The 26,135-nt window shown below is 37.1% G+C and overlaps 1 protein-coding gene across 6 annotated transcripts in view; it reads right to left on the bottom strand.

The window, feature by feature from the left end:
* Positions 1–10,756, bottom strand: part of SHPRH (SNF2 histone linker PHD RING helicase) — a 93,069-nt gene extending 82,313 nt beyond the window's left edge. For 4 of the 6 annotated variants that reach the window (XM_061207671.1, XM_061207669.1, XM_061207673.1 and 1 more), the window contains exons 1-2: positions 10,576–10,756; positions 419–1,082 (exon numbers count right to left, since the gene is read on the bottom strand). In XM_061207671.1, the coding sequence (XP_061063654.1) occupies positions 419–1,054 (636 nt within the window). In that variant the 5' untranslated portion in view covers positions 1,055–1,082; positions 10,576–10,756. Of the gene's footprint in view, positions 1–418; positions 1,083–10,167; positions 10,180–10,575 lie in introns of those variants that run through there. The other 2 variants (XM_061207670.1, XM_061207668.1) reach the window with 2 other exon arrangements.
* Between the last annotated feature and the right edge of the window lie 15,379 nt (positions 10,757–26,135).

Raw genomic sequence — 26,135 nt, 5'->3', positions numbered from 1 at the left:
GGCCTATCAAAGGAGAGACTTATATGCCAGATTATCATTAATTCTAGAGGCAGTAAATAGACTAGAATTCCATTTCCATTCATATCATACCAGCCCAGAGACAAAGGAAATGAAGGAGTTGAAAAGGCAATATTAAAGGATTGCTACAGGAAGAGAAAGAGATAATGAGGACCAAAACAAGTCACTGAGAGTAGAACTGGAAAGGGCGAACCAGGAAGATCCTGAAAAAAGAGCAGCCTGAAAATGATTAGCTATAATATACATTTTTTATAGCTATTGAATGTCCCAAATAAAGCGTACTTTGACACTTAATAATGAGAGGCTTATTGCTGGCTTTCCAGACCTTCCTTCTAAGTTAATTTCAAAATGGGCTGTCTGATGCAGAAGAACCTTAAAAGACACTACAGAAATTGCATACCTTGATAATGTGATTTCCTTCTGGTTTTTGGTAAAGTTTTATTCTTTTCTTCTTTTGCAGCCACCCCAAATCTTCTAACATTTCACCACTGAAGGATGATTCCACTTGAATACCTTTGTCACAAATACTGATTGGCTCGTTGAGTCCTCTTTCTTTTTTCTCTACATCTTCGCATTCTGAATGAACATAGATCACAAACTGATAGCTCGACTCTGAACTCATCAGTGTAAAACTCCTTTCAGAAAAATTTTCAATTAAACTCTGTTCAGGAAGAAGCTGAAGAGTTAATTCCCCTAGAAATGCTTTCCAAGAATTATCAAAGTGATAGGGAGAAATCACAATATTCAGCTTTAGAGACAAAGGGGAAAAAATGCCACCAGTCTCTTCTTCAACTGATTTTGAGACGCTCACCACTTCTGAACACCTCTTCTTATCTTTGTGAGCCACTTCTTCCTTTAGACTATCATCTAGGATGATGCAGTGAGCAGAAGAGGAGTCCAAGCCTGGGCAGCACTGCTCGTCATCAGTTAAGGTGAGAGGTTCATTCCTTCTGTCCTCATGCATATTCCAACGAAGCTGCTGTTGCTTCTCCTCATCTACCCTCACTGGAGGAGCACGTTTCCGTCGGCTGCTCATTTTCAAGTTATCTTGGTAAATACGAAGTCTAGAAGACAAACGCAACAGTAGGCATTCTAAGAGAGGATTTTAGTATTAAAATACTCCCAGATGAGAAATTCAGCATAGAAAAATAATCCCACACATAACATGAAATCTTCAGAGACACACATAAAGTAATGGATAATTTTTTTAATAAGTCAAATACAGCTTTGGAACACACTGACTATAATCTCATGTATCATATAAATTCTAATGGTCTTATTGGTCTTTTACAGATAAATTTAATATAGATAATTTGTTGTTTAAAATAAAATAAATTCTAAAAATACATTTAAGGAGCAGCATGATAGTAAGGTAGATCTCTCAGATATCCTGGAAATGCTTATTTGAAAACTTTTAGTAACATTTAGATTCATATCATCACCATAGAATTTCAATTTTGTTTTATAATCCCAAAGAGTTAACAAAACTTCACTTGACTCTTACATAACTTAAAAATCCCTAAAAATATATCTTCTTTTTCAAAAGAGGAAGATGAAAACATAGAAATGTATTTCTTTTTGTGAATCAGCATATAAAAAGAATAAGAGAGATAGCTGGGCAAGAAATAAGGTGGTGATGGCAACCAGGGGAAATAAGGCAGAGACAATAAAAGAAGAAAACTTAAAAATACAGGGAAAAAAGAAAAGAAAGCTTTGTCATCTCAAGAGAGGAAACTGGGCTAAAAGCAGCCTATATAAGGTAGGCCCTAAACTACATTTCCCAAAAGAATAGCCAATTCCTATACGTAGCATAAAACAACTCAGAGAAGTTAAATCACAAAGTCATAATGATGGTTGGTGCCTATTCCAATTTATTCCAACCATGTAGCTGGGGAAAAAAAAAAGGATGTATAAACAAAATTTGTCTTCAAGTGCAGTTTAAGAAATATTCTCAGAAAAGGGAACCCTCTTGTACTGTTAGTGGGAATGTAAATTGATATAGCCACTATGGAGAACAGTATGGAGGTTCCTTAAAAAACTAAAAATAGAAGTACCATACAACCTAGCAATCCCACTACTGGGCATATACCCTGAGAAAACCATATTCAAAAAGAGTCATGTACCACAATGTTCATTGCAGCTCTATTTACAATAGCCAGGACATGGAAGCAACCTAAGTGTTCATCAACAGATGAATGGATAAAGAAGATGTGGCACATATATACAACGGAATATTACTCAGCCATAAAAAGAAACGAAACTATGTTATTTGTAGTGAGGTGGATGGACCTACAGTCTGTCATACAGAGTGAAGTTAAGTCAGAAAGAGAAAAACAAATACTGTATGGTAACAAATATATATGGAATCAAAAAAAAAAATGGTTCTGAAGAACCTAGGGGCAGGACAGGAATAAAGACGCAGAAATAGAGAATGGACTTGAGGAAATGGGGAGGGGGAAGGATAAGCTGGGACGAAGTGAGAGTGTCATGGACATATATACACTACCAAACGTAAAATAGATAGCTAGTGGGAAGCAGCCGCATAGCACAGGGAGATCAGCTCGGTGCTTTGTGACCACCTTGAGGGGTGGGATAGGGAGGATGGGAGGGAGACGCAAGAGGGAGGACATATGGGTATATATGTATATGTATAGCTGATTCACTTTGTTATAAAGCAGAAACTAACACACCTTTGTAAAGGAATTATACTCCAATAAAGATGTTAAAAATATATATATAACATATATAGAAAAACAAACAAAAGAAATATTTTCAGTAATTCCATTTTTAAATAAAATCCAGTCAGGTATTTGCTGAGTCCCCAGTAAGTATTCAACACCGTGCTGTATTTGAGGAGAGGATATAAAAGAAGTATAGATCAAACCATGGTCTTTAATTCAGTACAGACGACAAACTGAGCACACAGAGCAGTCTATATCCCTCTACCTCCACTAACTCCCCATCCTTAATTACTCTGCTCCAAATGTAGCCCTGTTTAAGATAATACAAAACAAGGGGAAATCTCAGCTGACCAGAAACTTTGAGGCATTCCTAAAGAATGATACAGAGGGAATCAAACTGGAAAGCTGAGTGACAACGTGAATGTATTAGCACAAAAGATGGGAGCATCATCAAGAGGGCTGCCGTGCTCAGTGGTGGGGGACCTGGTAGTGGAACCCAAAGCGAGTCCAGGGCTACAGCACAGATTATAGTAGAACAATAAAGCGGGAACCCACAGGCCCTTACCTGCCCTATTTCTCCCAAAGGCAAGGTAGCTGTGATGGGGGTATCTATTTTCTGGTGAGAGCGGTGCCTAAAACGGAAAGATGTCCTTTGCCACTGACTAAAGAAAAAAAGGTAGATGGCAATGGACTCTGCCTATATGGAGGTCTCACCAATCTCCCATCCTCACTGAATACAACAGAAAACAAGTCTTACATCTGCTTCTGAGCCTCCCCTTAAGCAAACTGTACAAGCAGAGACAATGAAAGGTAAAGTGGGGAATCTGAACCTCAAAGATGAGTTCACAATCAACAAACATGAAGGGATCTCCAACAGGAGAATAAATGAACAAAGAAACTTTCACCCAAGCAGATGGAGCAATCTGAATAAGAACTTTATAAAACAGTCAACATCATTACATCCTCAGGGAGATAACATATTGTTTTCATGAAACAGAATCAGGAAGTCACAACACAAAAAGGGGGCTATTAAAAAAACTGACTGGCAGTTTTAGGAAAGCAAATTATATTACTGGATATTTTCGATCCGCAGTTGGCTGAATCTGTGGAAGCAGAATCTGCAGACATGGAGGGCTGACTGTATCTTTAAAGAAATGAAGGTGAAAAAAATGACAAAAGCCAAGAGAATTCACTTGCAGACCCACATTTACAAGAAATGTTAACGGAAGTCCTCACGAAGGAAAATGATATTAGATGGAAATTTGGACCTACACAATGGAATAAAAAGCATTGTAAATGAAAAATATGTGTATAAATATGTCTTTTTCTCTTGTTTTTACAGTTCTTTAAAAGATAACTTTAAAAAATTTTTATTCTGAAAATTGTCAAGTCTACATAAAAAGAGAGAAAATAGCTTAGTAGCATAACCATAGAGATATACATACTATGTACTATGTTTATGGACTGGAAGACTCAAGATGCCGAATGTCAATTCCTCAGTATTGATCTACAGAGGCAAAGTAATCCCATTCGAAATCCCAACGGGCCTTTTTTTTTTTTTTTTTTTTTTGTAGATACTGACAAGCTGATTCTCAAGAACTAGAAGAGTCAAAATAATTTTGAAAAAGAAGAGTAAAGTTGAAAGATTTAACAATGACTCCAGAACTTACACTGACAGTAATCAAAACAGTGTGGTAATGATATAAAGATAGACATATAGACCAATGGAACAAAATAAAGTGTCCTGTAATAGACCCACATAGCATGGTCAATTGATTTTTGAAAGAAATTCAAAGGCAATTAATGGGGAAAGAATATCCCTTTTAATAGATACCTCTATGCAAAAAAAAAAAAGAATCTTGATTTTTACCTCCCCACACACATAAAAACTAACTTGAAATGGATCATAAACTGAAATATAAAAGCTAAAACTGTAAGGCTTCCGGAAGAAAACTGAAGAGAAAATCTAAATGACAGTGGATTAGGCCAAAAAAAAAAAAAAAAATTTAAATAGGGCACAAGAAGCAGAGACTATAAGAAGATGATAAATTAGGCTTCAATGAAATTAAATACTTTGGCTCTTCAAAAGATATTGTTATGAAAATGACAGGGGAAGCTGCGGATGGGAAACAATATTAGTAAAACAAATACCTGATGAAAGATTTCTATGTGGAATATATAAACAACTCTTGCAAATCAATAAGAAAAACAACCTTATTAAAAAAATGGACACAAATTTTGAACAGTCGTTTCACCAAAGAGGATCTATACGTTGCAAATACTGTAAGCCCATGAAAATATCTTCACCATCATCAGTCATTAAGGCATTTCAAATTCAACCCATAAACCACAATGAGAAACTACATATCCAGTAGAATGATTAAAATTTAAAAGACTGAGGATGTAGAAGAACTAGAACTGAACTCTCCAGCATTCCAACAGGAAAAGTCTGTCAATTTCTTACAAAATTGAATATACATTTTCTGCACAGCCTATTAATCCCACTCATAGGCGTTTACCTAAGAGAAATAAAAACACAGAATCATAAAAAAGACTTAAACTTGAAATTTTAAATAGCAGTTTTATTAATAAAAGCCTACAACTGGAAACAACCCAAATGTCCACCACCTGATGAATGGATAAACAAATGGAATACTACTCACGATAAACTATTGATACATATAACAACATGGATGAATTTTTAACACATTATACTAAGTGAAGGAAGCCAGAAGTGAAAGACTACACAGTGTATGATTCCATTTATATGAAATTCTAGAAAAAGTAAAAATCTAGTGATAGAAAGCAGATTAGTGGTTACCAGGGGCCAGGAAGTGGTAAGAGGTGACTGACAGCAAAGAAGCAGAAGGGAAACCTTTGGGGTAACAGAAATGTTCTACTGGTGATCACATGATTGTACACATTTGTCAAAATTCATCAAATTGTATATGTAAAATTGTTGAATTTTACTGCATGTAATTTACCTTAATAAAACTAATTTAAAAAGCAGGACTTCGCTGGTGGTGCAGTGGTTTAGAATCCGCCTGCCAATGCAGGGGACACAGGTTCGATTCCTGGCCCGGGAAGATCCCACATGCCGCGGAGCAACTAAGCCCGTGCATCACAACTACTGAGCCTCCGCTCTAGAGCCCACGAGCCACAACTACTGAAGCCTGCGCGCCTAGAGCCCGTGCTCCGCAACAAGAGAAGCCACCACAATGAGAAGCCCGTGCATCGCAACGAAAAGTAGCCCCCGCTCACCGCAACTAGAGAAAGCCCACGCGCTGCAAGGAAGACCCAACGCAGCCAAAAATAAATAAATAAATTAAAAAAAAAACTAATTTAAAAAGCAAAGACAAAAAGTAGGTGCAGAAGTGATTTAAAAACTGCTAAGAGAATATTAAGAATAGCTTTATTCTAATAAACTTGAAAAATCTAGATAAAATGTGTAATTTACTAACAAAATGTAATGAATAAAACTGGTCCAATAAATAGAAGATCTGAATAGAACAATAACCATAAAAGAAACAAATAATATTGCTTATCTACCTAAGATCTATCTCATTTCCTTGTTGACAGAACCTTTCTCTTACTTAGGAACACGTTGGCCTTGTGACTTAAAAGAAGAGTGGTTTCCTCCGTAGTCTAAAGGAAGTTGTTTGTGCAGTCCAATAAGGATGCCACTAGCTTCCTGTGGCTATTTAACTTTAAGCTAAAAAAAGATTTGAACTCAGCTCTTCATTCTCACTAACCACACTTCAAGAGCTCAAAAGCCATATGTGACTAGTGGCTACTGTACTGGACAGTGTAAATATATAGAACATTCTCATAATTGCAAAATGTCTATCAAACATTGCTGGTCTAAGTCAATCATGAGAATTCCACTCCCTCAACCAGTGCTTGGTTTATGAATATGCAGGTGGTGATCTATCTCTGACTATAGTTAACTACTTTTCAAGCATCTTATCGCCTCTATTATCTTGGATAAGAGATCAGAATAATATAGGAAGCCCTTAATAACCTAAGTGCTTATCTGTGTCTGGTTCTCCTCAGAGCACAGGTTGAAATACTGGAATTGGGTCACTCTGCTGAAGTTAGGCTATACCAGTTTATCAGTTAGCTACTGTCATAAATATGCTGTATAACGCGTCACCCAAAGCTCTGCCTTGAGACAGCAGTCATTTATTCTCACAGATGTGCAGGTTAGCTGAGGGGTGGCTGAGCTAGGCTAGGTTTCGGGAGAAGCAGCCCGGCTCTGCTTAATGTAGTCCTCATCCTTCTCTTGGGACCAGAAAAAAAACCCCAGGAATGTTCTTATGGCAGTGACTGAGGTGTAAGAGTACAAATCCAACCAAACAAGTATTTTTCTGTATTTGGTCAGGGTAAAACCACTAAGGTTCCACGGGCCAAAGCAAGTCACATGGATGGACTCAAAGTCAAGAGGTGGGGACATATATTACACTTCTTCATGGGTGGAACCGCTCATGGCAAAGAGCGTGGATATGAGGTAGGGGATGGGGAGGGAACTGGGCCAGTTACACAATCTATCACACCAATCACAGTAATATTAGTAACACGGTAATTATGGAATCATTAACGCTAAAAGCCCCCAAAGCAACTGGCTAAAGTGTCTCACATCTGCAAAGCAATCTGGTTTACAGGAGAGAATGTAGGCTTTGAAGTCCTATCAATAGATTCTAATTCTAGCCTTGGCACGTACAAATTATCTAGCCTCTGTGTATGTACAAGAGCACAGCAACAGAAATTTTGCATATATTCAGTAAGTGGTAGTTGCTATTATCATCACCCTTAGAACACTATAAACTATATTTTACAATAACCAAACTTTAAAGTGGCAGGATGGGGGACTACAGATCAGCGTGTTTCAAATTTGACTTACATTAGAATCACCTGGAGGAAATTTTAAAAATCCTGATGCCTGGTACTACCCCAGCCAATTAAATTATAATCTCTGGGGCAGGGCCCAGGCACTACCTCCATTATTTTTTAGGCTCCCTAGGTGATTCCAGCATGCAGCCAAGTTTGAGAAACCTCGTTATTGTTAGCCAGCTGCCTACTAAAATCCACTTCTTTCTTTCCAAAGTATAGTATAGATGGGAAATGTCTGCTCAACTGGTGCTGCATCTCTAGTAATCCATGACCATTTTGAGCCAATTAATTGCGAAGACAGGTTAATATGTGCCCTTTCTCTTACAACAGTCTTGTAATAGAGATATTATTGAATCAGAACACATTCCTTCAACTCTGTTCTTTTCTCTGGTAAGGCTCATCCAGCATCTTTTAAGTGATATATACCACTATAATTTGCACATTCTTTCAGATGTTTGCTTCCAATCTGATTATTCTAATATTATATAAGTATTTGTCAATTACAATGATAAGTTGAAGAAAAATAAAGACCAGGATTTCTAGCAAGGCTCTCGTTTTGTTCAGTTCTCTACTGAGCAAACATTCATGATCTGCCTTCCCTCCACCCCACCATCCTGTTTTGGTTGACTCTTTTTCTAGCAGATCTCTATCTAGGGATAACTCTTGAACCAAAGAAGATAATATTTGATCAAAGCTACTTATAACCATAATGTTAACTGGTAGCTAATAAGTCAAGTACTGGTAAAATTCCATATATCTCTAATCATATTCCAATTCTAAATCCTTCTCCTTGTTTTCCTCATACCAGATGAATCTCATCTTTGATGATTCTGCTTCTTCTTCCTCCCCCTTAAATATCAGTGTTTGGGTATAACATGATTATATGCAGTTTTCTATATGGACCACATTTTTACTGTCCCTCACTTAGATGTAAAAAGCCTTTTGCTTGAAACGCCCTTTCATGCTTTTCTGCCTATCGCTGTCCTAATCTCCCCACAAAACCTTCCATGACCAGGTATGCTGAGTTAAGGGCCTCTCCTCCTTGATCCCAACTGCTACAGTGTTCTTAACTGTTTGACTTTGAACTACTTGAAAGCTGGGCAGGAATCGTATCCTATTCAGCATTGTACTCCCAATGCCAGTTCAGTGTCAGGATGGAAATGATATACAAAGTAGCGTGAACCAAAGATCTCTAATTCTCTGAATACCCTCTCTCTTTTTAAGGACCTAGTATAGTACTTTACTCATATTTCTTTTTGGAAGAATCTCTCTTCACCATATTCTAAAAGACTATAGGTAGTGTGAAACTACTCCTTACTATTTCTGGCCCAGAATAAGACAGAGAAAACTGACTGACCTGTATCTTTAACAGAAAACAAAGATAGACTGCTAGAAGAGTAAACATAAAATGTTAAGTTACTAAGACAGTACAACAAATGGATATCAATTAAACTTATTCAGGTTCTTTACTCTCCAAATTATCAGCTCTTCATTAAAAGACACATACCAATCCTGAATTACCACAAATCCATGGTAGGCCTGGGTTTAGGCTATTAGGGGAACAAAGAGTATATACATTTGAGATATTGCTGTCCAAGGTAAGCCTTATGCAAGTGAAGCCCAATCACTACTGATAACTGAAAAGTTCTCAATAACCTAGCATTACCACAATCTTCTTCTATAGTGATAATCCCAGCAGGCTGAGAGTATTTTCATCTACTGAACTCTAGAACATATGTTAGTCACAGATACTTAGAAAATGCCCTCATAAGATTTTTCACCAGCAGATTGTTTCCCCCAAATCTTTCTAGCCTGAACTCTTAATAAAAGATTTGTTTTAATAATCCTGTAAGTACAGTTCTTTAGGCTGGACAAGAAGAGGATATATATACATATACATAGCATCCTTCAAAACTAAACTATTTTATTCTCAACTGCCAGCTTATTGGCTAAGTGGACCTTGTAAACTCCAGGAAGTGCCAGCTTTTGCAGTACAGGAACACTTATCCCACAACTGTTCACTACCACACTGCTTCCAGCATGATTACTGATCATAAATCAACTAGTCTTTTTGGTGACAGTACAGATATTATGGATCATTTCAATTCATGGGAGTTTCATCATTCTTGCTATCACCCAACCGAATAGTAAAAAATAGCTTTAATGACTTTAAAATTATTTTTTTGTTCCGTTAAAGCCACAAGTTAAACACAAGTAGCAAAACACCAAATATCTAGGATTTTTACCTCATGGCTAATGTCAAGTCACTTAGAAAAAAGACACAAGCTTAATGGTCATTATTTAATAATACTGTTTATCTGTCAGTGACCGTCAATCATCAGAAAACACATCTTGGTTCTGGAAACTAGCAACTACCACGGAGTAAAAGTGTACAACGTGCACTGGTGGTTTTGAATGCGAATGTAATTAATATGACTCCAGAGCCAACTGAGAACTTTCAAACTAACTTGGCCTCGGCCTCCCCTTTACTACATTACAACCCCGCCCACCAAGAAGCTAGGCGGCTGCCCAGTTCCAAGTCTCCAGGGGCATATCTGCGGCGAATGGTGATACCCACTCAGTTTTCTTCCGAAAGACTCAAAAGCGGTTCGAGGAGTCTGAGGAGGGCTGTCAGCGCCGATTGCTCCCAGCAGGCCGGGCAAACAAGCTGCCGCGAGGCGGAGGAACGCGATCACAGCCCCCCGGGCGCTCGAACAAGACACTGCAGGCCCCAGCCCCCGGGGAGAAGCACAGCCTCCTTTCCCACGGCCCCACCTCGTCCCGGGGGAGCCGCGGCGGTCCACGGGCCCACACGTCTGGGATGGGGAATGGTCGGGGGGACTCGCGCTGCGGCTCCCTCTCAGCCTTTTAGTTTCCCGGACTCCAGAACAACAGAGTCCTCCCTCCCTGGGACCTCCGTCTCTGTGCAGAGACGCCTTCCGTCCCCGACCTCTGACCCCTGACCCTCCATCACCCAAGCGCCTACCTAGACTCGTTCTCCAAGCCCCTAGAGCTTCTCTGCACCAAGGCCCGGGGCCCTCTAATGCCCCCGCAGGTCCCAGGCACGCATTCGCCACCCAGCGAACATCCGCCTGAGGTGGGCACGCGCGATTTAGGCTGGCGTGTGTTGCTGTTCCTGGGGGGGCCCAGAAACCACAGCTCCTACGTGCCGGGCGCGCGCTGGAGCGTGGGGTCAAGGTGAACGCGCACGTAGGAGCGCCCCGCCCCCTTTGTCCGGCAGTGGCTTCATGAGTGTCTTCTGCGCAAGTCCACACGGTTAGAGACTCTCGAAAGACACGGTTGAAGTCTCGCGATAGCTCGACACCAAGACATTGGAGAATACAGGATTGGCTGGAACCTCTAAGGAGGAGGCGGGGCTCTAAGCGGATTTAGAAGTGAGCGGGGCTCCCGGCTGAAGGGGCGAGGCTCCGTGCTGAAGGGAATGGGACCAGCTTGAAGCGAGTGATAGATGTAAGAGTTGTGGCTTTAATAAAAAGACAGAAGAGAATTCTGCAAATGCACCTTTTAAATTGTTTCCAGAAAGCAGCCACTAATTAGTTACGGATGAAGCTTATCTCCCTCAGAAAAGTGATTTTAAAAGACTTTCCAGGGAGATGTGAGTAAATATTTTAAGATGAGGAAAAAACTACACGTATTGTGCTGAAGCTGGCCTTCCAATATCTTAGTCTTTTTCCTTCTCTTCACTGAGTGGTAGCCGCTTTTCTTGGAGGTAGGCTTATGCCTAGATAACTGGCATAACTGAGAGGCTTCGGGGCCAAGAGCCTGAAAAATAACCCTCAGGAACATGGGGCACTCAATGATTGAGTACCTAATAAGGACTCAGCATTATGCTGTGGAGTGGCGTCTTGGCCTGTGTGATAACAGAAGGACAAAAGTAAGTTCTTGCCTGTGGGAGCATCCGTTAGCTGCGGAGATAGGCCAGAGTGGTCCATATTCTTTAGACCTCTAAAATAGCCTAAGAGAAGCCATTTGCATAAACGAAACCACGTAGAATTCAGTGGAAGTCAGTGACCTTATCCAAGTCTTCATAAGGCAAGTTGAAAAAGAAGTGCTAGTGCTGGAACAGTAGGCAAGCAGAGTCCCTCTTCGTTGGAGAACTGATCCTTTTACTAAGTATTGATACAAGACATAATGGAGCCTTTCTTTTGGAATTGTAATTTGAAACTCCGTATTTAAACGTTTATTGTGCTGTAAAAGGTTATCGTTGATAGTTTTATGTCACATTTCACCATTGGAGCAGAAAATTAAGCTCATAATTTGACGGAGTTCAGTTGGTACCAGGCAGAAATATTTAAAAATAAGCAGAGCATCATTTCATCTTTGTTCAGCTTGATCAGGGTAATTAATCTCTACAGACATTATTGTTATCCTGTACAAAATATTAAATTATAGATCCAGTTGTGTGTCTGGAGATGTAATTTCACCTATAGAGATGGAATTCTATACAGTATCCTGTGCTTACAATTAAAGAAAATTCTTCCTCTTGAATTTTCCAATGGTGTGTTCAATCCTGTATTTGCAAAGTGCCCTGTGTAGTCTTTGAAAAGTTCTCTGTGGAGTGATGTTTTTTCATATTAGAATCACCAGAGCTAATGCTCATTTTTGCACCTTAGCATTCTGGAAGCTCCCAGCTGTGAAATAGCTGTTCACCCCTGACAACACTCAGTTCACCCACCCATTAGATGCTAAAGATCTAATAGCATTCCTCAAGTGGGAATCGGTTGATCAGACATCAACCAATCAGGGAACCACTCAGTGTACATAGAGTTCAACTGCTGCTTCTTGAAACTGTAAATGTAGCTGAAGTCAGACCGCTTGCTTCCTTGTGTGGTCCACTAGGCCAAAACTATAGATCCAGTTCCTTTTGGGGACAGTAGCTTTATTCTAACCTTGCCCCTAACTCAGGTCATCAATTTTAGAAAAGAATGTTATAAGTTGTTCTCAAGGAGGAGGAATGGTTGAGAAGGAGTAAATGTAAATTTAACTCCCTTTGGAGGCAGAAAAGCATGACTGATGATTTAGGAGTAGAACTTTGTTTTGCAAAGCCCTTTCATGTTCGTTTTTCCATTTGATCCTAAAATGATAATATGAGATATTTAAATTTTTCATTTAAAGAGGAATCTGTGACTCAGAGAAATTTGGTGATTTGCCACAGTTTAGCTCTCAGAGAACAAGAGAATCTAGAATTCCTCTGGATTCTCTGTCTAGGCTATTTCCTCTTATTACTAAGTCATGTTGTCTATCAAATAAAAATGAACAAATTTTCACCAAACTTTCTAGGTTGCCATGCGAAAAATGAAGGCAAGTGGTGTGTAATTACTTGATGACACAGGGCAGTGTATATCAACAACAAGGATCATTCAGACCCAGCACTCCTTAATAGAAAGATCATTAATAAAATTGCTTGAGAAGTTTATTCCATATTCTACTTATATTTGCCTGCTCTGTGGAAGTGAAGTTGATAGCCACTCAGTGTGATTGAGGCTTGCCAAAGATGACTTTTTGCCAAAAGTGACTTTTTGTTTCCATTTTCCTTACTACCAATCTGTCTTAGGCTTGCTTTTCCTCCTCCTGACAAAATGAAAATATTAAGGTCAAAGTCACTATTTCAGAATGAATCACAATGTCCAAAGCCATTGTTAAAGTGTGTGTAGTACTAACAGTGAGAGGAAGAAACATTGTCTTGGAAAATTGGTGCTGGTAGAGGTGATCAGCTGTGTTGAAGTGAATGAGTGCCAGGTCAAACACACAAGAAATGGTATCATAGGGACTGGGCATGCTTTGCTGTAGCTTGACCACGTTGGGGAGCAGGAGGTGTGTGACTTGAACACAATGTTTAGAACTTCACACTTTTTGCTCAGGCTAGTCATGGATAGGTTTAACTGTTAACTTTCAATTTAATTTTTCCTTGGTGATTTGCAGGTCAAATTTATTTCAAAGTCCAAAGTTTGTTCTATCTACCCTGCTGCAAGCTCAACCTGTAAAATGAAAACTCTGCCTCTCCTAATTTGTAAAGCAAAATTTGGAATCTGTACATAAAATGCTGCATTGGACATGAACTTAGGACATAAGGAAACGGGAATTCACCATTTCTTTGTAAGTACTTGTTTTGGGTGTTAATAAAGCAATGCTTGTAAATTAGGTAAGCACAAGGAGAAAGTTGAAGTTGGGTCTGTTGGGTAAGGAAAGATATGAGATTATATTCAGTGTTTATCAATGAAGATAATATAATCTGTATCCTTGGTACCCTTCTGAGTCCCTCCCCACCTCCATTCCCAATTGTTACTTTTCCTAATTGCATTTTTTTTCCAGCTGATTTTGTCAATATGGCCTCTGAGCATTAAGGAATAGTAATATTGTAGACAAGTCGCTCAATGCTTATGACTTAAGTAATATTTATTATGCAATTCTGACAAAAATAGAAGTGAAATACTTTTTGAATATTTAAAAGGTTTCTATCATGTGTCATTTTAAAGTACAAATGTGATGTAGCACTTTCAGAATGAATCTAAAATCTCAAGGAAGGTTAATCATAGTAGTGTTAGCATAAAATAATGCTTGCCAGAGGATAAAGAACCTTTCTGAAGCTTCCATCCACTAGAAGGTTAGCACCATGCTCAGACATCAGCACTGGTGTATTTTTTAGGTCAATTTTGGAGACAATGGCAAAATTAGGTATGAGTTTCACTTCCTTTAAATCCTGTAAATTTGCTGAATTCCTCTTTGGGCTCTTAAACTTAAATACTTTACATACTGCATGATAGTAGTATATAATGATCAATTATGTCCATGTGCCATAAATTCCCCTCTTGACTATTAGCTCCTGAGAGTCAATTTTTAAAAAACAAACCAAATCCATCCAACCATCTCAGGTAACTCTAGTGAAACCAATTTAAAGACAGATATTTGGAAACCACTTGAGCAAATGACCTCCAGCTTATGAACTAATTGATTCCTGGATGCTTAAAAGACAAGTTTATGTAAATCAAATCCTTATTTCCCATATGCATAATGTTATAAACTGGGGCACCAATCCTGGAAATCATTTCATACCTTAAAAATACCAAAATTACCTTCACAAGAATTAACTCAAAATAGGTCACAGATCTAAATATAAAATACAAAACTATAAAATTCCTAGAAGATAACACAGAAGAAAACCTAGATGGCCTTGGGTATGGTGATGATGGTACTTTTAGATAATATACCAAAGGCATGATCCATGAAAAAAAAATTGATGAGCTGAACTTCATTAAAATTAAAATAATCTGCTCTGCAAAAGACAATATCAAGAGAATTAGAAGACAAGACACATACTGGGAGAAAATATTTGCAAAGGACTCATCTGATAAAGGACTGTAACTACAATCATTAGTTAAGGGATACACAAGATAAAAAGATGTAAGATGTAACTTCTAAAACATAAAAAATTGTTGGGTGGGGGAGAGCAAAAATGTAGAGCTTTAGAATGTTAGCAGCCTTAAGTTCTTACCAACTTAACGTAAACTGTTACAGATATAAGTTGTTATATGTAAGCCTCATGGTAACCACAAAGCAAAAACTTATAGTAGATACACAAAACTCAAAGAGAAAGGATTTTAAACATACCACTAAACAAAGTTAGCAAATTACAAAGGAAGAGAGCAAGAGAAGAAGAAAGGAATAGAGAGGAACTATAAAACAACCAGAAAACAATTAACAAAATGACAATAAGTAAATACCTATCAGTAACTGCTTTAAATATAAATGTACTAAATTCCTCAGTCAAAAGACATAGAGTGGCTTAATGGATAAAAAGCAAGACCCGTCTGTATGCTGCCTACTAGAGACTCACTTCAGATATAAGGAAACACACAGACTGAAAATGAAAGGATGGAAAAAGCTATTCTATGCAAATGGAAACCAAAAGAAAGCTGGGGTAGCTATACTTATATCAGACAAAATAGACTTTAAAACAAAGACTATAATAAGAGACAAAGAAGGGCATTACATAATGATAAAGGGATCAATCCAACAAGGGGATTTAACATTTGTAAATATTTATACACCCAACATAGGAGCACCTAAACATATAAAGCATATATTAACAGACTAAAGGGAGAAATAGCAATACAATAATTTATATCAATGGATAAATCATCTAGACAGAATATCATTACGGAGACATCAGCCTTAAATGACACATTAGATCAGATGAACTTAACAGAAATACACAGAACATTCCATCCAAAAGCAACAGAATACACATTCTTCTAAAGTGCATATGAAACATTATCCATAAGTGATCCTATCTTAGGCCACAAAACAATTCTTAATAAACTTAAGAAGATTGAAATCATATCAGGCATCTTTTCCCACCACAGAGGTGGGAAATCAATTACAAGAAGAAAACTGGAAAATTTACAAATAAGTGAAGATTAAACAACATGCTGCTGCACAACCAATGAGTTAAAGAAGAAATGGAAAGATAAATTAAAAAAAAAAAAAACCTTGAGACAAGTGAAAATGGAAATACAACATACCAAAATATATGGGATGCAGCAAAAGCAGTTCTTAGAGGGACGTTTATAGAGATAAATGCCTACATCAAGAAACAAGAAAAATCTCAACCTAGTAATAATATATAATAATTATATCAAGGTATAATAAGTATTTAATATAATTGTATAATAATCTCAATAGATGCAGAAAAAGCATTTGACAAAGTTCAACATCCATTCATGATTAAAGCTCTCAAGAAAATATGTATAGAAGGAATTTACCATAACACAAAATAGGCCATAAGCCGTATGTGAAAAGCCCACAGCTAATATCATATTCAGTGAGGAAAAAATGAAAACTTTCTCTTGAATATCTGGTACAAGGCAATAATGCCCACTCTCACCACTTCTATTCAACATAGTACTGGAAGTCCTAGCCAGAGCAATGAGATAAAAAAAAAAGAAATAAAAGGCATCCAAATTGGAAAAGAAGTAAAGTTATCCCTATTTGCAGATGACATAATTATATATGTAGAAAACCCTAAAGACTCAACCAACAAAACCTGTTAGAGCTAATAAATGAATTCAGTAAAGTTGAAGGATACAAAATCAACATAAATACAAAAATCAGTCATGTTTCTATATACAAACAATAAACTGTCTGAAAGGGAAATTAAGGAAACAATTCTATTCACAATAGCAACAAAAATAATAAAATACTTAGCAATAAACTTAACAAAAGACATAGACTTATACACTGAAAATTATAAAACATTGATGATGGAAATTAAAGAAGACACAGATAAATGGAAAGACATCTTATGTTCATGAATTGGAAGAATTCATAAAATGTCCATACTACCCAAAGCCATCTGTAGATTCAATGCAACCCCTATCAAAACCCCAATGACATTCTTTACAGAAGTAGTAAAAACAATACCAATATTCATATGGAACCCCAAAAGAATCTTGAGAAGGAAAAACAAAGCTGGAGGTATCATACTTCCTGATTTCAAACTTTATTACAAAGCTATATCAAAACAGTATGGTACTGGCATAAGAAAGACATATAGATCAGTGTAACAGAATAGAGAGCCCAGAAATAAATCCACACATTTGCAGTCAGCCAATCTTTGGCAAGGATGCTAATTACCCATAATGAGGAAAGGATAGTCTCTTCAATAAATGTTGGGAAAACTGGATATCCCCATGGACCCTTCTCTCACACCATCTACAAAAACCAATTCAAAGCAGATTAAAGGAATAAACATAATTCTCGAAACTGCAAAACTACCAGATTAAAACATAGGGAAAAAGCTTCTTCACATTAGTCTGGGTAATGATTTTTTTGGATATGACACCAAAAGCCCAGGAACAAAAGCAAAAACAGACAATGAGATTTGTCTGTTTTTCTTTGAGATTGCATCAGACTAAAATGTTTCTGCACAACAAAGGAACCAATCAACAGAGTGGAAAAGCAACCTACAGAGTGGGAGAAAATATTTGCAAACAATATAACTGGTAAGGGGTTAATACCTGAAATATATAAATAACTCAATCAGTTAAACAGCAAAAACAAGCAAACAATAAAAACCAAAAATAAACCCGATTAAAAAATGGGCTAAGCGCATAGCACAGGGAGATCAGCTCGGTGCTTTGTGACTACCTAGAGGGGTGGGATAGGGAGGGTGGGAGGGAGGGAGATGCAAGAGGGAAGTGATATGGGGACATATGTATATGTATAACTGATTCACTTTGTTTTAAAGCAGAAACTGACACACCATTGTACAGCAATTATACTCTAATAAAGATGTTTAAAAAAAAAAATGGGCTAAGGACCTGAATAGATACTTATCAAAAGAGCACATACAAATGGCCAGCAGGTATATGGATGAAGGGGTGCTCAACATCACTAATCATCAGAGAAGTGGAAATCAAACCTACAATGAGATATTACCTCAAACTTGTTAGAATGGCTATTATCAAAAAGACAACAGAGATGTTGGCAAGGATATAGAGAAAAAGGAACCCTGGTACACTGTTGGTGGGAATGTAAATTAGTACAGCCATTATGGAAAACAGCTTGTCAATTCCTCAGAAAGTTAAAAATAGAGCTACCATATGATCTAGCAATCTCATATCTGGGTATATAACCAAAGGAAATGAAATCAGTATCTTGAAGAGATATCTGCACTTCTATGGGGTTCATTGCAGCATTATGCACAATATTCAATACATAGAAACAACCTAAAGTGTTCATCAATGGATGAGTGGATAAAGAAAATGTGAATATATATATAGTTCAGCCTTAAAAGAAAAGAAAATCCTGCCATTTGCAACGTGGACAAACCTGGAGAACGTTGTACTAAGTGAAATAAGCCAGACACAGAAAGACAAACTACTACATGATGTCATTTATCTGTGGAATCTAAAACATTTGAACTCATAAAAGCAGAAAAGTAGAAAGGTATTTGCCAGGGGCTGGGGGCTGGGAGAAATGGGGAGATGTTCAAATGGTACACATATTCAGTTATGCAGGATGAATAGGTTCTGGAGATCTAATGTACAGCATGTGACCATAGTTAATAATATTGTATTGTATACCTGCAGTTTGCTAGAAGAGTTGATCCTAAGTGTTCTCACTACAAAAAATATAATAACCATGTGAGGTTATGGATATGTTAATTAACTTGATTGTAGTAATCATGTTACAATGTACATGTATATTAAATCATCAAGTTGGATGCCTTAAATATGCACAAGTTATATTTGTCAATACCTCAATGAAGCTGAAAAAGGTGGTAATTGAGAAATTTCAACAGTTTGAACTACCCTCATCAAAAAATGATTCATTTGTAATCAAATAGGTATTATATATCTCATTGTATTATTTTGATCCTTTGAAAGGCAATTATCCATGTAGAAGAAACTCTTAGCCAAACAACATTACAATAGCTAGAATGCTTTGTGTGTCCCAAATATTTTTAACAAATGTGGGTTTTCTAGATTTTGTTTGACAAGGGGTGGGAGGAATTTCACCTGTTCTACCAGAAACCAATAAAGGAGTCCTGTTGCTTTAATGCCTATTTCTCCTGTGCAGAATATTTGTTCAATTTTTTCCAGTTAAATTTCATATATGAAAATCAACTTGAAAAGCATAAATGTGTATCATTAAGGAGGGTAATTCATAATGGATATACTGGCAGAAATGAAATATTTAATTAAACATTGAAAATAAATCCAAATCATCAGTATTACCCTGATTACAAAAGAGTCATCTTCTTATGCAAAATAGAATATTTATGAATGTGTGTTTTCAGTCATTTTGAATACAGATATGTATTTGGAAAACTCTTCAGATTTATCGAAGTTCCTCTGCTCTGAAGAACCAGTTTTGGTTCAGTTTTTTTTCATCCTCATCCCTTTTACAGTGCAAGCTTAAAGAGATGTAATATTTCTATAGTGACTGCTGGCTATATAGTCATTAGAAAATTCAAAATACTGAAATGAATGATGGAAAAAATATGTTTGTAGATGTAAATAAATCTCGCTTTTAGTTTCTCTGTACCATATGCTTTATTTTCTAATTAGAGATAAATATATAACTACGTGGAAGCTACAAAAAATGTTTCATTGCTATTATGTCATAAGGGTCTCTTTGCTATTTTAGAGTGTTTTTTTAAAACCTGGTATGTTAAAATCTTTTGTGGCAAGTATCAAAATGTTGGTTTAGACAGATTTCCTAACTTAGTCTGAACTTCTCTTTATAATTTAATATCCTTCCATTTCTTGGAGAAACATGAGTGCTTTTCTACTGTAGGATAAGTCTCATAGGAAAATGATAATCACCCACATTTTGAAGGAAAATGCTGTGGCTTGGTAGAGACACTGCCTGAAAATTATAGTAAGCTTTGCTAGTTTGAATGAGGTTTTAAATAGTGCACAGAAAAGGTAAAAATACAGACCAAATTCTGTACAGAGTTGACTTCTCTGCTACCTTATTGCTATATAATGCAAAGGAAAATTTATGAAGTCTGTGAGGCAGTTGTACCCTAGACAGACATAGTAGAAGCACTAACAATATGAGAATAACTTAAAGAATATAGAAACCAACTCTCCAGTCCTCCATATCTAAAATATCCATTCACAGTTGCTTTGGTACTTGAAAGTATATAATTAGATATTTATTTCTTTGGATAAAGATATTACATATGCAGGAATTTTTTTTTTTTACTTTATATATGATACATTCTGTTCAGCAAATATTTTACAGAATTTTATGTCAAATGCTTTACAAATTGTGGGAATATAAAGTTGAATGAGATAGAGTCCTTGTCAATTTCTCTCACTGTCTAGTAAGAAAAGAAAGCTGTGTTAAGATTAGTGTAATGAACTTTTGTATGCGCTATGATAGAGTGCTGATTATTGTGTGGGCATAAATGAGCGAATGACAAACTATTGGGATGGTTAGAAACTGCTGAGGATAATCGAGTGTTGGGTAATTGAGTGTTGAAGGATTAATAGGTATGTTCCAGGTAGACGAGGAGATAAAGTATCCTCAGTAAAAAGAGCCTCTTGAGTATGAAGGCCTGGAGGTGGATTTTTTGAAGAAATTGTAGGCTGTTGCACATAGGTGGAATGAAGGGTGAAAGTGAATACATGGTAAGGGAAGAGCAAGAAGTGAATTAAAATGGGGGAGTAGCCAAGGGTTTGATTATGGGAACATTTTATACCTTGATAAGGCCCTTGGAATTTATTCCATTATCAATATGGGGGGCATAGAATGATTTTAATCAGGGAAATGATATGGTCAGATTTGTGTAATAGATAATTCTAGTTATGCTGTGGGGGACAGAACGGATGGGAAGACTCTGGAGACAGAGATTATTAGAACATCATTGCAACTAGTGAGCCCAAATATGGTAAGGAATTGGACTAAGGCAGTATTAAGAGGAATGGAGAGGAGGGGAGCAATCTGTGAGTCAGGTAGTGCCTTTTATAGAGATAAGGAGTACATCAGCAGGTAGATAAGGAGTACATCAGCAGGTAGAGTTTGGAGAAAAAGATGATTTCAGTTTGGGTCTTGCTGAGTTTCAGATGCCTGTGGATAGAATGCACAAAAGGGGCACTTGATTTTGACAAGTTGAATAATTAAATGAATGATCACATGAGAATAGGACTAGAGAAAAAGTCTGGCCTGGAGATGGAGATGAGCACACAGGTGGTAGATGAAGTGAAGGGAAAGGATAAAATCATTCAGAGACTGCTTGTAAAGCAGGAAGAGATGAAGGCCAAGAATAGAGCCCTGGGAAACACCACCATTTAAAGAGCAAGTATAAGAGAAAGAGCTGAAAAGGAGACTTAGAACGCGTGGGCTGAGTTGTAAGATGGAACACCCAGAAAGCATAAAGTCATAGAAACCGAGTCAGGAGAGAGTTTTAATATTGGGGGGAACAAATGCTGAAGAGAAATCAAGTATCAGAAAACGAAAAAGATTCTATGGGTCTCTCAGGAGGTCATTAGTGACTTTTGCTTGAGGAGTTTAAGTAGTGATGAGGGGGGACTTGCTTGCAGTAGGGTGAAGAGTGAATGAGAGGTGAAGAGAAGTGGTCATCCAGTGTAGATTTTCTTTCTAGGAGGCGGTTGTGAGTGGAGAGAAATGTAGGAGGAGGTGAAGAAGAATCTAGGGTCAAATTTTTCTTTACTTTTTAATTGTTTGTTTATCTTACTTATTTTTAACAGCTTTTCTGAGGCATAACTGACATATAAACATTGTATATGTTCAAGGTGTACACCTATAATAATTCTTGCCTTGTGTTTGATGTCCATTCCCACCTTTAGCACCACTGTCTTCCCAAACAGGGATCCATTCTGCATTACTCATTCTGTTCCTCCAGCAAACCTACCCAAAACAAGCTCTGAACTAGGAACCAGGAGACCTGGATTCTGGTCTCGTCTTGCCCCAATGAGTTTTATGATCAAGTCACTTAATTTCTATGACTTTCAGGTTACTTATTTTTAAATCATAACAGCTGAAAAGACCCTTTCCATCTCCGTCTTTCTATATGTCTTTGACCACTCTTGCATACAAAGGTGTAAACATACTTGTTAATTGATAACAACTTAAATGGCTTCTGTTTTCAGGATCATTTGTATTGTAGTAGTATTTAAAACCTTTAAGAAAAGTTCAAACAATTTAAATTCCAGACACAAACAAGAGGTGGGGAATTTTGGAGGGCATTGTACTTCCCTGGTACTTGGAAATCATGCCACATAGACACCTTTTCCATGTATAGAACTCACCCTTACTGATTATATTGTTTAAGATGAGAAGCTAGCTAAGAAACAATAACCAAAATTTGTTCCAGGCCATGGTAATGAGGCAACTTTTAAACCCTGCTGGTAGTAACAGTTGATTACAACTCCATCCTTTCAGAAATTCCTTGTCAAGCCCCCAATCTTAGAGTCATCCGTGATTCATTTTTTAAAAATTCCACTCCACATTCATTCCTTCAGAAAATCTTATTGGCTCTACTTAATAATCTTATTGACTCTATCCAGAGGCTGACCATTTCTCACTATCTCTATTGCTACCGGCCTGGTCTAATTCAGCCACTATTATCTTTTGTCTGTATTATTGCACTAGTCTCCTAACTGGTCTCAGTACTTCCACACTTGCCTCTCTACAGAATATTCTTCTCAAAGTAGTCAGAGTAATCTTATTAAATCATAAGTCAGATCATGTCACTTCTCTGCTCAAAACTGTTCAATGGCTCCCCTATTTCATGCAGAATAGAAACCAAATTCCTTACAATGGCTTGCAAGGCTCTGTATAAACTGTTCCCCATTTGTTTTCTGACCTCATCCCCTACTGTTTTCTCCCTCATTCACTTTGTTCCAGCCAGAAAGACATCCTTATGTGTCTTCAGTCACACCAAGAACCCTCAAACCTCAGGGCATTTCACTGGATGCTTCCTCTGCTTGGAACACTCATATATATCTTCAAGGCTCACTCTCTCACCTCCTTCAAATATTTGTTCAAATGTCACCTTCTCAATAGGCCTGACTATCCCATTTAAAATTAAATCTTACTTTCTGGTCTCCAATTTACACTTCTGTACCCTAATCTGCAGTTCTATTTTCACTAGGGTACCTGTGACATATATAATTTACTAGTTCATTATGTTTAATATTTATTTTGTTTCTTCTTGATAGAAGGAAATCAGAGATTTTTTTGTGTAGTTCACTGATCTATCCCAAATCACTTAGAAAAGTGCCTGGCATGTGGTAGGCACTCAATAAATATCAATTGTTGTTGAATTGACAACAATAACATCAACAGTGACTATTATGGTCTGAATGTTTATGTGCCCCCCACAAATCCATATTTTGAAATTTAACCCCCTAGGTAATGGTATTAGGAGATGGGGCCTTTGGGACATGATTAGGTCATAAGTGTAGGGGTCTCATGAATGGAATTATTGCCCTTATGAAAGAGGCTCTGCTTAGATCTCTCACTGCTCCTGCCACGTGAGGATACAAACAAAGTTTGTAACCTAGGAAAGGGCCCTCACCTGGCTGTGCTGGTTCCCTGATTTCAGACTTCCAGACTCCAGAACCTTTAGAAATAAATTTCTATTGTTTATAAACTACCCAGTCTTTTGTATTTTATTATAGCAGCCTGAACAGACTAAGACAATGGCCACCTATATTTACATAGCAACTTAGAGTTTGTAAAATATATTTATTTTTGAGAGGCTGTAATAAATATGGCAATGGCGTGGGGCTCCTCCTAATGAAACCTTGTCAGCTAGATTAGTATGAGATTCACCAGGGAAAGCAGAGCCTTAAGGAACTGGGAAAGAAGGTATATACAACACATATGATAAGCAGAGACCCTGCAAAGTCCATTATGCTCAGCTGCTTTTGTGAGAGTGGCCAGTTGAATTAATGATTTGTTGGTTGGGGCTATAGAAAATAGAAAGTATTGTTCCAGAGGTGAGGTAAAGAAGCCATTAAAAAATGAGCATTGCCTAAGTCACAATTTCATCTGTATCTGTCTCTTTTAGAGCATTATAATCAGAGAGTATTGTGTTTGGTTGGCTAAGACACCAGTTAAGAAACAGAAAAATTTGTTTACTTTTCAAGTTATTCCCAGATTTGTGTATATGTGGTTTATACATTGTGGATACAATGGGGAAAAATACCATGCAAGCAATGAGAATAGATATACTGGAAGACTAGGGCCTTTCTTTTGAAATGTGCACATTTAGTCTGTGATACACAGCTTAATGATTCCTTAGTGGTAACAGAAGAAAATCCCAAACGAATTTTGTTTTTGAAATATTAACAAATTTAGCTTGAGAATAGTAGCATCAAAAATATCTGTCTTACATAACTTGTGGGAAACAAAGCTGCTTGAATCTGCATAAGCAAACAAGTATTTTGTTTCTCCCTGAAAAATCAAATCTCCAACCAGAAAATAACAATTTACTTTTAGCTGCAGTAACTAGACTATAAAGCAACTAAAGGACCGGTATACCTCCCTTGGGCAGAAAGAGAAAGAGGCTGTATTTGTAAATTCTACTTATGGTTATCTATCTCATTTAATTAGTTAAGTAAAATTAAATAAACGTGATTTTGTAACTGGAACATATGTTGTGATAGGAAGACTAAATATAAAAGAATTAGATTTCAGGATATAGGAATATGCAACTCTGTTTCTAAAGTAAATCTGGAATTAAAAGTTGTATAGTTGTCTAGAAAGATATTAATTATGTATTTAAATAAATAGAATATGGAAAATAACACAAGTTGAAAATATATCATTAGTATAATGAATTACCAACTCTATTGTTCTTGTTACATGCATGATAGGCTAAATTTAATTTTTAAAAAGCTTTTCCTTGCAAAACTCTGCATGATATAAAACTGTTCTTGTAAGCTCTTCTAAAAGACTTTATTGAAATTACCTGTTCAGCAAATAATAGTAGAAATTAGTGTCACATAGCAGTTTCTCCCAAGTTTAACCATCTATATCTCTGCCAAGACAAATGTTCAAATTATGGGGATTCTTTTTATGTCATATATTTACTTAAGTTAGTCTAACTCTGATTTTTCCATTTGTGACACTCTTTAGAACTTTATTTCATTTTTTACTGACTCTCTAGCTCCAGCTACAGGAACTAGACACTTGATAGGAACTGTTTAGTTATTTTTAAAGAAAAATTATTTTTTATTTCCAGTCCCTTGAAATCACAGCTATTGAAGACAATGAGACCAGTGAGTAATTATTCCAGAAAGCAATATTTAACCTCTCATACTGGTAGAGAGATTGTCATCAAGGTAGAGTGTGTTTACATGTCCTAATATCTGGGAGGAAATTATCTGGAGGTAAATATAATTTTTTAATGAAAAATGCATGGCCGTTAATAATTTAACCGTACATTTTTAAAGCATTAATTTTATCAGTTGGGAAGGAATTTATATGCAGTTAGAAGAATTCCTGATGGATTGTGGCTTCTATAACAAAGGCAAGAAATCTGGAAGAAGATGATGACAGGTTGCGTATAGCAGGTCAAGGATAACATTTCACTTTGTTAGCAACTCCATGCTCTCTCAGTGGCCTTCCAGACATCGTCTCAAGACGGCTGGAGCAGCTGCAGGCACCAAAACCACACAACCAGTATCCTGAGTAGAAAGGGCCAGGGACACAAAAATTTCTTCTTGCAAAGTCTATCTTTTTATATGGGGACAAAAATTTTCCCCAAAGTCTTCTAGCAGACTTATGTCTTGTTGAGCATAACTATTGTGATATGGCCACCTCTATCTCCAAGAAATTTGCGAAGAAATATTTAATGAAGGAAAGTGGGATAATAGGGTTTCTGTGACTAGTTTTTATTACTCATGGGTCATTTTCTAGGGCTAGCAAAAGACTTACCTTCCCTGAGAGGAAGGAATCTTAGCCGGCTACCTGAATACAACTAAGATTCTGTTAGGGAAGACTTGACAAAATATGGAATAAGATTTTTCCTGATGTTCTGCA

This window comes from Eubalaena glacialis, chromosome 12 (genome assembly GCF_028564815.1).
Source record: "Eubalaena glacialis isolate mEubGla1 chromosome 12, mEubGla1.1.hap2.+ XY, whole genome shotgun sequence".
NCBI classification, from domain to species: Eukaryota; Metazoa; Chordata; class Mammalia; order Artiodactyla; family Balaenidae; genus Eubalaena; species Eubalaena glacialis.
This window is presented reverse-complemented; position numbering and strand designations above follow the sequence as displayed.